The sequence below is a fragment of the Callionymus lyra genome, chromosome 2, assembly GCF_982586985.1.
Source record: "Callionymus lyra chromosome 2, fCalLyr1.hap1.1, whole genome shotgun sequence".
Lineage (NCBI taxonomy): Eukaryota > Metazoa > Chordata > Actinopteri > Syngnathiformes > Callionymidae > Callionymus > Callionymus lyra.
Genome location: NC_141819.1, coordinates 10,879,002 through 10,892,008, shown reverse-complemented (window position 1 = coordinate 10,892,008; position 13,007 = coordinate 10,879,002). Strand labels below are relative to the sequence as shown.

Here is a 13,007-nt window from a genome sequence, read left to right as displayed (position 1 = left end):
GTAATAAAGGGATTATTACTCATAACATATTGCATATATTTTTTATTGGGAACGATTATTAGTGATGTGTCAATGAAGCTTCATGAAGCACTGTCATATTTTTTCAGTAGGGGGCGCCATCATCTTAAAAATGATGTGAGGTTTCAATAGAATCATTTTTCAAAGCAATAGATTATAGAGCAAAGAGTGACATCTAGTGGACTCAGGAAATAATGACACTGTTTCGTGAAGCTTCATCGACAGATCATAACGACAATATCTATTTATTCCGACCTGCAGGGTAGTTGAAATTTTAGTTATGCCTGCGGCTCATGAAAATATTTTCTTGAGACTGGTTCTGTGAGGGTTTCTGCCTCAAAGTGTTGCCTCAGTTGACAAGATTCTGTTGGGATACACGACGTACAGATTTGACAATAACATAAAAAGTGCAATGATTCAAAAACTGTTAGTAAAAACAAACACAAGTCAGCCAGCTGGTTTGTGAGGTCAGAAAGGTCAGCGCCACACTGAGAATTCACCCCGGCAACAACGTATCTTTCAATACTTCCAGAGAGAAGTCGGCCGCTCCAAATCATATCCAGTGACACGAACTGCTACGTTTTAAAAGTGATCCGACATTTCTTTTACATGTCACGACCAACGTTCGACAGTGTCCGGGTGATTGACGGGGGGCTTTAGTGAGTGCATCTGCTGCGGCCTTCATTATGTTTGTAAAGAAGCTGTGTTTTGTAGTGTTTGCTATGCTTGAGCTGCCAAAGTCTCAGGTGTAACATGGATTCAAAGGGGTGTTTGGTTTCTGCCCAGCAGGGCCTGGCTGGCCTCTTTCAGATCCTCTTACCAGGTGACTCTCATCACTAATTTATCTGCTCTCTCCATCGCTCTGGTCAGATGAACACCAGCGTCTCTCCACTGAGCCGCACACCAGTCCTGGGTCACACCTGAACCGCGGGCAGATGCAAACGGGGGAGGCCATGAGCCCGCAGGAGTCCACAGTGCCGGGGGCCGAGGCCATGGCGGAACAGAAGGCCCGGAATCATATGGAGCCCACGGCGCCGCCGCTCCCGCCTCCCTCGCCGCCGCCCCTGGGGCCGCAGGAGTACCCCAGACCGAGGCTGGTGTTCCACACCCAGCTCGCCCACGGGAGCCCGACGGGCCGCATCCACGGGTTCACCAACGTGAAGGAGCTGTACGCCAAGATCGCCGAAGTTTTCACCATCTCGCCTTCTGAGGTACGACCTTTTCGGTGTTATTCGGTTTGAGATGAAACGCTCTTTACTTCGCACCTCTTGAGTGGGTGTCGCGCCAGTGTCGGGTTTCCTCTCGGATCGTAAGGCCTTGAAAACCTCATGTAGCAAATGACCAGACAAATGACCAATAATGTAAAGGAATAAGAGCAAGTCAACCCAGTTCAATGGGGCCAAATCTGCCAAGTTGTTTAAACTTCAACTAATGTGTTGATTTAATCGTGTGATAAATAGATGTTGGACTCTAATGTATCATCAGTTTGTGTTTGTACAAAACTCTCTTTTCATTGAAATATTGACATGAAATTGACAGAAAATGGTCCTAAGTCCCGCCCACTGAAAACACGTTTTTTCTGGATTTACCAAACATCAAGGTTTGTCACCGCGCGTCATCCACCTTCAAGGGACTCGTTGTATAAACAAAGGTTATAGCTGGCTGGACGAGGCGTGAAGCAGTTATTACGTCATAATGGACTCCCCTCTCGTAACCTCTCGTTCGCCCAGATTTCAGAGCAACTTTATGAAGTAATAAGTTCAAAACATGGTGAGAGACTTACTGCATCTTGGAGAGAAAGACTTTAACATTTGAAATGCTAAATTGCTTTAATTCAAGTTTATTATTCGACTTAACTGCACAAAAAACAATCCTGTCTTTTGTATGTAATACATTGTTACCCTTGATAATGAAGCTATAGATATGTCTATTATTCTAACGTTAGATTCAAATATTTGAAAGGGATTTTCTGGTAAGACTCGTATTTAATTTTAAGGTCCTTTTTCTCCTTTAAGGTTATTATTACAGGGTTTTTTCTTTAGGTTAAAGTTGTAATATTAACCCTCCTGGGAGGAGATGGTTCCTGGCATGAATTAAACTTTGTTACTATGTCATCTTTACGAGAAAAAAACAGAGCAAAGTACAGAGAAAACGAGACAGACAACACAGCCAACTTTATTTGATCACACAAGCACAGACGCACAACATGATTAAGAGTGGGGGCCACCCACGTCAGGAACCAGTCCTGGGGTCATCTACAGAGAAAGTGGAGGACGATGTTAACATCGAAGAGCAAAGCAGTTAAACTTGTTGAAGCATCAAGTCTGGCAAGAGTTAAAAAAATGTTGAATTAAAGAGTTGTGTTTATTTGTATTTCCTTCACGTTGTCATGGTTTGAACTAAATGAGGCCACACGTGCCGCTGATATTGTCTATACATTTACGAAGTAGCCTCTGTGGCAGTCGCTGTTTGTTTTTAAATGTTTGTGAGGCCAAAGTCTGAGGCGCCCTTTGAACTAAATACAGAGCTCTCCATGTTAAAGTTGTTGTATTTGCAAGAAATAACATTTTTTTCCTGTAGTTGTTGAGTCACACCTTATATAGAGAAACAGGTTTTTCGACCTAATCTGAGCCAATTCAATAATCCTATTTAGTTGATGAGCAATGTTTTAAATGTTTATGTATGTCAATGTTTAATAAAGAGCCAATTGAATAATCCTATTTATTTGATATGATTAAACACATACTTAAAGGGATAGTTCACGCAAATTTTCTAATTTTCTACTCACTATCATGTCGACTAATGGTCGGGATTAGTTTAGTAATTGTTTCTTTTAATGGCGAGTGAATATCGCAAGCGATTCCAGTGTTGACAGTACACTCGCATTATTAAAGTACTTCCTGTCTGTGTAGCACGTTAGCCTTTTAGCTTCTGATAAAACAGAATAGACTTGTTTAAGTATTTTAGGAACAATTTCTAATTTTGAGGCTTCAATACAAGAGGCACTTTACAGACAACAGTCTTTTTGAGCTGCAGTCGCTACATTAAAATGAACAAACATTTTTATCCATAACTCTAAAAAGGAACAGATTACTCTGAAAATAATCCCAACCCTTAGTTGACATGAGGGTGAGTATAAAATGAGTGAAGTTTGGGTGAACTAACCCTTTAAAATGCTTTCTTTAATACAGTTCTTTTAGTAACTCTTGCTGCATGTGCAGGTGAATCTGGTTTGTGTTTAGTTGGTCCTACGGTGAAAGTACTGACCTGGCATGAGCGTGAAGCTTTCATTTTCTTTTTACAGATGTTGTTTCTATAGAAAAACAAGTGGTTCAACACACACTCAACCACAATCTATGATATACGTGATGCAATTGTATATATTTGTGTTGAACTTTCTGTTTCTCTAAAGGAAATCATGGACAAAATGCTGTCTCAAGCCAAGAGTCCATATATTGAATCTATTTTGACATTTGGTCCATATCAAAGTATGCATCTTTAAATATACACTTCACTGGCGGTGACGATAATGCTCAAAGCAAAAGGAACCATAAACGTGAGCAGATATCTACGTAGAAATCAGCGAAGGCCGTCACGAAGGATTCTCTTATCTGAAGGACGAAGGATTCGCAAAAACCCTGCCTTCGAGCATACGGCCTGACGGTCTTATCGTCCGCCGACATTTATGACACGTTTCCACTCATCACTCTGTTAATAATCACTATCGCTCTGATATTCAGCTTCCTGTTTCTCTGACGCACTTTGTTTCATTCCAAACAGTTTAAAAAAGAACAGTCTCTTCCAGATTCTTTCGTTGAGTTATTAAAAAAAAGACTTATTATGATTAGTTACGACTAGTCTTATTACGTGACTTATAAAACGACGATAAAATGATTTACAGTTGAAGGAAGAGCTTTAAAAAAAGCACAAAGTTACCAACTAGTAGTGCTTCTAAACTGTCCGGGAGTCTAGTGACTTTATATTTGAAAGGTCAGAAATAATCTGTCCTTCTTTTTACCAAAATATATGTTTATAATAGGACAAGAAACACATGGTGACATCTTGTATTCAGGAATAATTTGAAGACTTGCTGTGGTCAAGATGGAGCTGCCATTCTTGCTCAAGCCTCTTATCAATTTCAAATGCTAAAAAGGCATCAAATTCTATCAGCCAATAATGAGGCTTGTACAGAAAAGATATTAACGGGATAAGAGAGTTGCTGGTTTGTAGCTTGTAGAACCATGCATTTTAGAAGCTTTTTTTAAGTGGTGAGTTCAATTCCCCAAAGTTATGATGATCCATGTGAAGTAAGGTTGTCATTTCCCTTCGACTTGATTGATGACTGTGTTTGTATCATCAGGATTAGAAGGTAAACAGCTTATTTATTTGCATGAGACTTGAAGTAGAGCCGGTTCTATCTTTGCATGGTAGGAAGTCTGTCCTACCAACAATAAGTGTTTTACCTGTGTTTAAAAATGTATTATAAGCCGGTGGTTGATAATGTTACAAACCAATGAAATTATGTATGGATTTGATCCAGTCTATAGGTTCCATCAGAAACGTTGGGTTCTTACAGGTGAAAATAATTGTATTTAACTGTATGACATGACATTCAAAATACTAAGTGTTCAACATACAAACTGTTAACTTATTTTCATAACATTTCAACGGATACAAAAATACATTTATTAATAGTTTTATTCTATTCATACGTGTGAATATATATATATATTTTTTCCACCATCAGATCCTCTTCTGCACCCTGAACTCTCACAAAGTGGACATGCAAAAGTTGCTGGGAGGCCAGATCGGACTGGAGGACTTTATCTTCGCTCATGTCCGAGGAGAGACCAAGGAGGTGGAGGTGACCAAGACAGAGGACGCCCTGGGACTCACCATCACGGACAACGGGGCTGGATATGCATTTATTAAGGTACATGTAAGAGAAACTCAGGCTAGTGTTTTGGATTTAAGTGAACCCTAGTGTTATCTCTGGGTCAAGGTGACCCGGAGGCCCGAAAACAAAGGTGTTTGTGGAGTCCCTTGTGTTGTCTCTGGGTCAAAGTGACCGACCTCCACCGCTGCATATGTCACCTTGACCCTGAGATAACACTCAAAGTAGTAATGGGTTGACGAGGCCTCATGAAACACTAACTTCATTTAGAAAGGCCACTAGATGGCACTCTCTCTTTTAAAAAAAATAATATTTGGCTCTAATCCACAATTTCAATGAAATCTGGCATCATTTTGAAACTTAGAGTTACATCTAGTGGCCTTTCAAAATTAAAATTTAATGATGTGTTGACGAAGCTTCATGAAACAGTTTCATTATTTCCTGAGTCCACTAGATGTCACTCTGCGCTCTATAATCTATGGATTTGAAAAGCTATTCTATTGAAACGTTGCATCATTTTTTACCTGAGGGCGCCCCCTACTGTCCTCTAAAAAATATATCACTGATTCATGAAGCTTCATTGACACATCACTCATTATCGGTCCCAATAAAAAATATTTTTTGTAAGTATTTGTCCGTCTGTTAGCAGAATACCTCAAAAAGTTCAGAATGAATTTAAATTAACTTTTGTTGATGATAAAAACAGACTATTGGGTTTTTGTTGTGCGACTTTCTTGCCCAGCTTCTACTGGGTTTTGCGAGTGAGTTCCAGAATTTAGTGATGTGTCGATGAAGCTTCATGAAGCAGTGTCTTATTTTTATTAAAAAATAAGACACTGCTTCATGAAGTATCATTGACACATCACTAGTTTTAGGACAAAAGTGTCTTTGAAAATGAGGCGTCATGAAACTTCACGAAACTTCGTCTTGAACTGAAGTAGAAGCTGATGGACTGTGTCGTCCCACAGAGGATAAAAGAAGGCAGCACCATCGACCGGCTGAAGTCGGTGTGTGTCGGCGACCACATCGAGGCCATCAACGATCAGAGTATCGTGGGGTGTCGACACTACGAGGTCGCCAAGATGTTGAAAGAGCAGCCGAGAGGTATACCGTTCACTCTGCGCCTGGTGGAACCCAAGAAAGCCTTTGGTAAGTTCCCACAGGGTGTCAGGAAGGAAGTGTCAAGATGTGAACTAAGGGATATTTGCTGACTTCGTCAAGAATCCTCTGCAAAACAAGTACTGGGGAAGCGGAAATTGCTGACACACATCCAGTTTCTTACTATTCACTTTCAAAGAAACACTCAAAGTTGCTGATTTTTCAATTCAAATGATGATCATTATAATTGTACAGTATTGTAGATATACTGTACAGAGCTTGTTGAATTACCAAAAATGACAACACGTTTAAACATGTTGTAAATGTTGAAGTCTTCCTCTCCAAGATGCAGTAAGTCCCTCATCATGACCATGTTTTGAACTTATTACTTTATAAAGTTTGCCTGAAATCTGGGCGAACAAGAGGTTACGAGAGCGGAGTCCATTATGACGTAATAATGGCTTCAGAGCCGGCTGTAATCGTCGTGTCCCTTGGAGGTGGAGACTTCCGGGAATGATGACGCACGGTGACAAACCTCCATGTTCGATCAATAACAGCAGAGTGGGTGTGGTTATGGTCAACAAGATTTAATCTCCAGAAAATTGTTTTCAGTGGGCCTAAATGGAGTTTAAAATGATTCATGGTTTTATCTGTGTTTCTAGCTACAATAAGCACACGTTTACTTTTAATCAATAGAAACAAAGTGAAAAAGGGAAAAATATTCTCTTAATTACTCGATTTATTATTATTATTATTATATTATTTATTCCGATATAATAAAAGCAACAATACATAATTTGACATGAATATTGCAGCATCAGAATGGTCCACAATTTAATTAATTAATTAAACTGAGAGTTTACCTAAAATGTTCATTTTCTACTCACCCTCATGTCGACAAAGAGTTAGGATCATTTTTAGAGTAATCTGTTCCTTTTTAGAGTTTTAGAGTTATAGACAGAAATGTTTGTTCATTTTAATGTAGCGACTGGAGCTCAGTTGTCTTCGTCTTTATCTTCGTCCAAAAAGACACTTAAAAACATCCAAATACCTCCATACTGCTCGTCTGTAACGTCCCTCTTGTATTGAAGACATCAGGAATTGCTCCAAAAAGAAAATTAACGAGTCCATATTGTATTTTTATTATTATTTATTTTCAGTGTTGACAATCTTGCACTGACACTTGAAATATGTTTAAATGAGGATAAACTTTTATCTTGAGTATGAGAGAGTGAGAACCTTTACTACAAACAAATTAAAATAAATACTTATTTCATTTGTTTCCGAATTTATGGAGGTATTTGGATGTTTTTAAGTGTCTTTTTGGACGAAGATGAAGACGAAGACAACTGAGCTCCAGTCGCTACATTAAAATGAACAAACATTTCTGTCTATAACTCTAAAAAGGAACAGATTACTCTGACAATAATCACAACCCTTAGTCGACATGAGGGTGAGTAGAAAACCAGTTGAATTCTGGATGAACTATGACTTTAAAACCATCATGTAAACAGACGAATGTATGGTGCAAATGTGTCAACAGCGCCATCTGTCGACAGCGGAATGACTTACCAGACCAACGTCACTTATAATATATATTGGAGACGAGTCTATGGGAAATTAAAAACAATGTCGTTAAAAGAGCAACCAGGTCCAAATCCCGTCCGTCGTTACCAGCATTAAAATGTGATTAACCGTCACTGATGCAGGTTTATTGTTGCTATGGTTACTAACACAACAATGCCAACAGAGGTAGAACAAATAATCAGAAAACTTAGATGGATCGAGCATTTTACAATCTGTGGATCTTTCTACTGCTGGATCTATCAGAGAGAATGGACTGTGTTGTGAAAAATAATCAGTAGATAAGAGTCAAGGTTATGTTGTGATAACATATTCATCTACTTAAACATCGCGTCCTTCAGACAGTATCATCTCACGAGATTACTTAATGTAATAACTGTGTGATCTCTTTAAACAATAAATTAAAATATGTTTACGTTAGCAGCTTGATAAAGAAAACACTGCTATCTAGTGGCAGAAGACTGTAACTTCACCATAGTAGACAATTCTTTTTAACTGTGACTGTTGTAAAACGTCGATTAATAGTTGATTAAATAAGATTGGAAAAATAAAAAACAATAATAAAAAGGACGTTATAAAGAAGATTAAGCTGTAGCTTGGTTGCATATCATATATTTTTCATTCATTTTGTTTAAGAAAAACATTTTGTCTTTTATATATTTTGTTAAAACAAAAGTATATAATAAAGCTGAATGTGCTCAGGTTTCTAATTTTATTGTGTAATATTTCCTTTTAAATACATTTATTCTAGAAATATGATATAAATAATTCCCCAAAATAATATAAAGAAAATTAAGTAAATGGGATATTTAATTAGGGATGTGTCGATGAAGCTTCATGAAGCAGTGTCATATTTTTCAGAGGACAGTAGGGGGCGCCCTCAGTTTAAAAATGATGTGAGGTTTCAATAGAATAACTTTTCAAATCAATAGATTATAGAGCAAAGAGCGACATCTAGTGGACTCAGGAGATAATGACACTGTTTCATGAAGCTTCATCAACACATCACTATATTTAATGATATGAATGAGTTAAATATTGCAATTGTTAGCCTCTAGAAACATTTATACATGATGTTTTTTATATAGTTTTAATGTGACATCGTTAGGGCCCATGTCTGAGCAAGAGGTTCTGGTAACTGCACATTTGAATTTAAGTTTTAAGGCTTTAAAAAGTGTCACGTGAGACATTAAAACACATGTAAGAATGGACTTGGCCTCTGTGTTTTTGGTTAAGTAAGTAAATAAGTAAGTAGGTTAGGTCTATTTGTGACAAGATAACAACAAAAACATTCTCAAAAGGATAACAAAAACATGTTTCATCACATAAATCACATATTAAAACAATGTTTTCAGTAAAAGCACTGGAAGGGAAAGTACAACCTGTTGATCTTTCAACCTGAAAGTAGCCGTCATAGCCAGGAGCTTGTAACTTAGAAACATGTCCATTTAATGATTTGTTTCCTCCGTCATTGATCGACTCTCGCTCCTGCAGACATGATCGGCATGAGGACCAAGACCCCGAAATCCACGGAGGGGAAGATGGTGAACGGGAGGGAGACTCTGCGTCTGCGTTCTAAGGGTGCGGCGACTGTGCAGGAAGTTGTGAGTCTCACACACTACGTGGGAAATGTTCTTTTAACGACTTTATCCCGACAATGAATTAACAAACTTACACAGCGTTCCCAGAAAATGTGAAAACATTGTGCAGGAAAATATTGGGAAAACTAGTGTTGGTGTTATGAATAATGTCGTTTATATTTATCATTTAATTTATTTTAATATTGTGCAAAAAGTATTGTTTAAGTAAAGCAAATCATGTTAATTATCTTTATCATTTAATTTATTTTAATACTGTACCATGATTAGATAGTTTTAGCAAGAAAAAAAAATCCTGTGATTCACTTTTACTATTTATTTTATTTAACTCTATAACATGATAATATTGTTTTAGCCCCCCAAAAAAGTATTGTTTAAGTAAAGAAAATCATGTTAATTATCTTTATCATTTATTTTATTTAATACTGTTCCATGATATGTTGTTTTAATAAAAATATATCCTGTTGATAATTTTTATCATTTAGTTTATTTTATACTGTACCATTGTATTAGTAAAAAACTGTTCTTTACCTTTATCATTTATTTGATTAAATACTGTACCACGATAATATTATTTTCATCTTTTTAATACTGGGCCATTATAATTATTTTTTTCATCTTCATGTATTTTATTAAATACTGTACCATTATAATAATAATAATAATTAATATTGTTTTAGTAGAAAAAACAAAAAAACATTTTTTTTAATCTTTATTTTTATTTAATAGTGTACCATGATAATATTCTTTAAGTATAAAAGAAAACTCTGTAATTCATCTTTATCATTTATTTTATTAAATACTGCACCATTATAATATTGTTTTAGTAAAACAAATAATTGTATTCATTTTTACATATTTTTTAATTTAATACTGAACCATGACAATTTTGTTTCAGTAAAAAAATGTGTATTTAATTTAATACTGTACTATGATAATATATAATAGTAAAAGAAAATGTCATCTTCCCTATTTTATATTATTTAATACTGTACTGTGATAAAATAGTTTTAGTAAAACAAAAACCCATGATAGTAATGCGTGAAAATCAGTGTTAAGATCATTAAATCCAATATAAGTGTAATTAACAATTTATTTATTTAGCGCTTTTGACATTTTTACCTGACAATTGTTTGAACTATCACTCGGTGACCCACTTACAATTTCTGTGAGTGTCCAGGTAGCGGCTCAGAGACGGCGGTTTCACTCATTTCCAAAATGTATGAAATTGCGTAACTATATTCTAAAAGTTTTCACTAAGAAAAGTTAACGGATCAAAGAGTTTAACATTCTTATCTAGTGCTGTTTTAAGATAACAGAATCATTATTTATACTTAATAAACCAGTAATTCATGGGAACAATTAGCCGTAAACTCATCCGACGTTTCTCTCAGCAGAACGAGTTTGAAGAGCGAGCCACGATGAAGGTGGACGACCTGCTGGAGAGCTACATGGGCATCAGAGACCTGGAGCTCGGTAAGATCGGATAAAAGTGACATCATGTGCGTAGATTAAAAAGACAGATCATCGGAGGGTTGCCATGTCGTGCCAACTCAGCCGAAAACATTTCCCCTCTTTGACACCGAATACATCATCGATGGTCCGGGCCGGTCTCCAAAGACCTGTTGTTTATTTAAATGGTTGCCGGCGAGATCTTTCCTAGCTCTGAACAAAAGCAATAACACTCGCAGGTTATATTTCAACCTCTGCCGGCTCTTCGGAGACTTTTCTTCAAGTGCTGGCGACTTGAAGTGTCAAAACAGGAAGGGCAGAGGAGTAAACACGAAACATAGATGAGGCGCTGTGCTGCATTAATTGTCTTAGCCAAGATGAGATCTACTATTCTTTTAAAAACTACATTTTTAAAATTTGTTTTTGCAGTTTTATTGAGATTAAAAAATCAACCTCTTCTTGTGCATTTTAGGAATCATTTAGTTTAGTACACAATTCCATTGGTTTTACAGTATTTTAACAGTTTTTTTTTTAAATCAAATTAAAAGCAATTTAAATTTTAAATTAAGAGTAAAATGTGCTTTTAAACACTTATTCTGATTTAAATTTATTTTCTAGGTCAACGGCCTCCCTGGCTTAGAAATACAAAGTGATGTGTTGATGAAGCTTCATGAAACAGTGTCATTATTTCCTGAGTCCAATAGATGTCACTCTTTGCTCTATAATCTATTGCTTTGAAAAGCTATTCTATTTTAACTTCACATCACTTTTTAAGATGAGGGCGCCCCCTACTGTCCTCTTAAAAATATGACACTGCTTCATGAAGCTTCATCGACACATCGCTAGAAATACACATGCAATAGTGGAGGTCATTGACCCAAAAGCAACACAAGGGATACGCCAAACACATTTGTTTTCAGGCCTTGGGGTCACCTTGACCCAGAGACAACACAAGCGTTAAACTTGGTAAAAAACTAGTGATGGGTCGATGAGGCCTCATGAAACATCTGTATAATGAAGACACTGTATCATGAAACACCACTAGATCAAAGTTGTGTATTAGCAAGAATCTGGCGATACGATATGTCATACATATATATCACGATACAGGGGCAACAATACGATATATTGTGATACTGTAGTAACAAGGATATATGTGTAGTATTGTCGAGAACTGACTCTGGTTTTGCATAATTTACAGACCACATGACTCTTGACAAGTCGCAACTGCTTTTATTTGTTTTGAAACCAAAATATGACCAAACATCAACTTTAAAAGCAGCTGGAGTCATTATATCCTCTCGTCCTCAGTTATCTCCGTCTAACTAATCATTTCTAACAGCCCTACACAAGATGGCGCACTAGTTTTAAAAATGATGCCAGATTTGATAAAATTAGTAGCTTATAGCCAAATATTATAAAGCAGATAGTGCCATCTAGTGGCCTTTCAAAATGAAACAGCGTTTCATGATACAGTGTCTTCCCCGCGCTCCTGTTTCATGAGGCTTCATCAACCCATCATGAGTAAAACCCAAAGTAAACACAGTTTAAAACCATATCCAAGGATTTATAAAACATTAATGTGATTATAATTTGACTTGAAAGCTTCTATAAATGGATTGTGGGATTGGCGACCATCTTTGTAGTCCTTGTCGCTCTTCGCATTTTCACTACACTTTTTTAGGTGCACATATTTTGATTGATAAACACACATTTTTAAAATGTTGTTCAGTTGCTTATCAGCATGTTCGTCAACAGCACTGCTCACATATTTGGCCTTATCTCCGATCATTGGCCTATTTACCAGTTTGTGGCAGAAACTTCTGCTTTGAAAAAAACAACTTCATCTTTTACAGTTTTTACAGGAATGTGACGTATTTAATCACCCACTTTCTCGTCTGCAGCCACCACCATCGTGGAGGCGGGCAAAGATAAGAAGAACCCGGACGACTTTGCCGAGGCCTTGGACTCAGTCCTGGGGGACTTCGCTTTCCCGGACGTGTTTTTGTTCGATGTCTGGGGAGCCATCGGCGACGTCAAAAATGGTCGTGTCTAGATCTATTTAAACGTCGTCATCTTCTCAAGAAATGTAACCATAAGTGTGGTTAGAAAAACCTTCAGCGTTTCCTTTAAATCCCCCTCTTTGATGAGTCTTCTGAACGTGCTCTCTTCTGACCAAAGAAACCTTTTACGATTGTAAATATAACGTTTTATTGCTGTTGTCTGTATCGACTTGACTTCATTCATACTTTTATTTAATCCTTTAAGCGGTAACTTCCTCCACAAGTTGCTGAAGCTGCTTTAATAAAGAATTTGAAGAAACTCTGCGATTCATTATCAACATCTGTCTTCGTTTTTGAACG

The 13,007-nt window shown here is 37.0% G+C and overlaps 1 protein-coding gene across 1 annotated transcript; it reads left to right on the top strand.

The window, feature by feature from the left end:
- The first annotated feature begins 953 nt into the window (after positions 1-953).
- Positions 954-12,971, top strand: gipc3 (GIPC PDZ domain containing family, member 3). Its single transcript, XM_087783490.1, has 6 exons — positions 954-1,229; positions 4,766-4,951; positions 5,881-6,061; positions 9,089-9,198; positions 10,587-10,668; positions 12,549-12,971. The coding sequence occupies exons 1-6, from the start codon at positions 954-956 to the stop codon at positions 12,698-12,700; spliced, it is 987 nt and encodes a 328-aa protein (XP_087639616.1). The 3' UTR covers positions 12,701-12,971.
- The last annotated feature ends 36 nt before the right edge of the window (positions 12,972-13,007 follow it).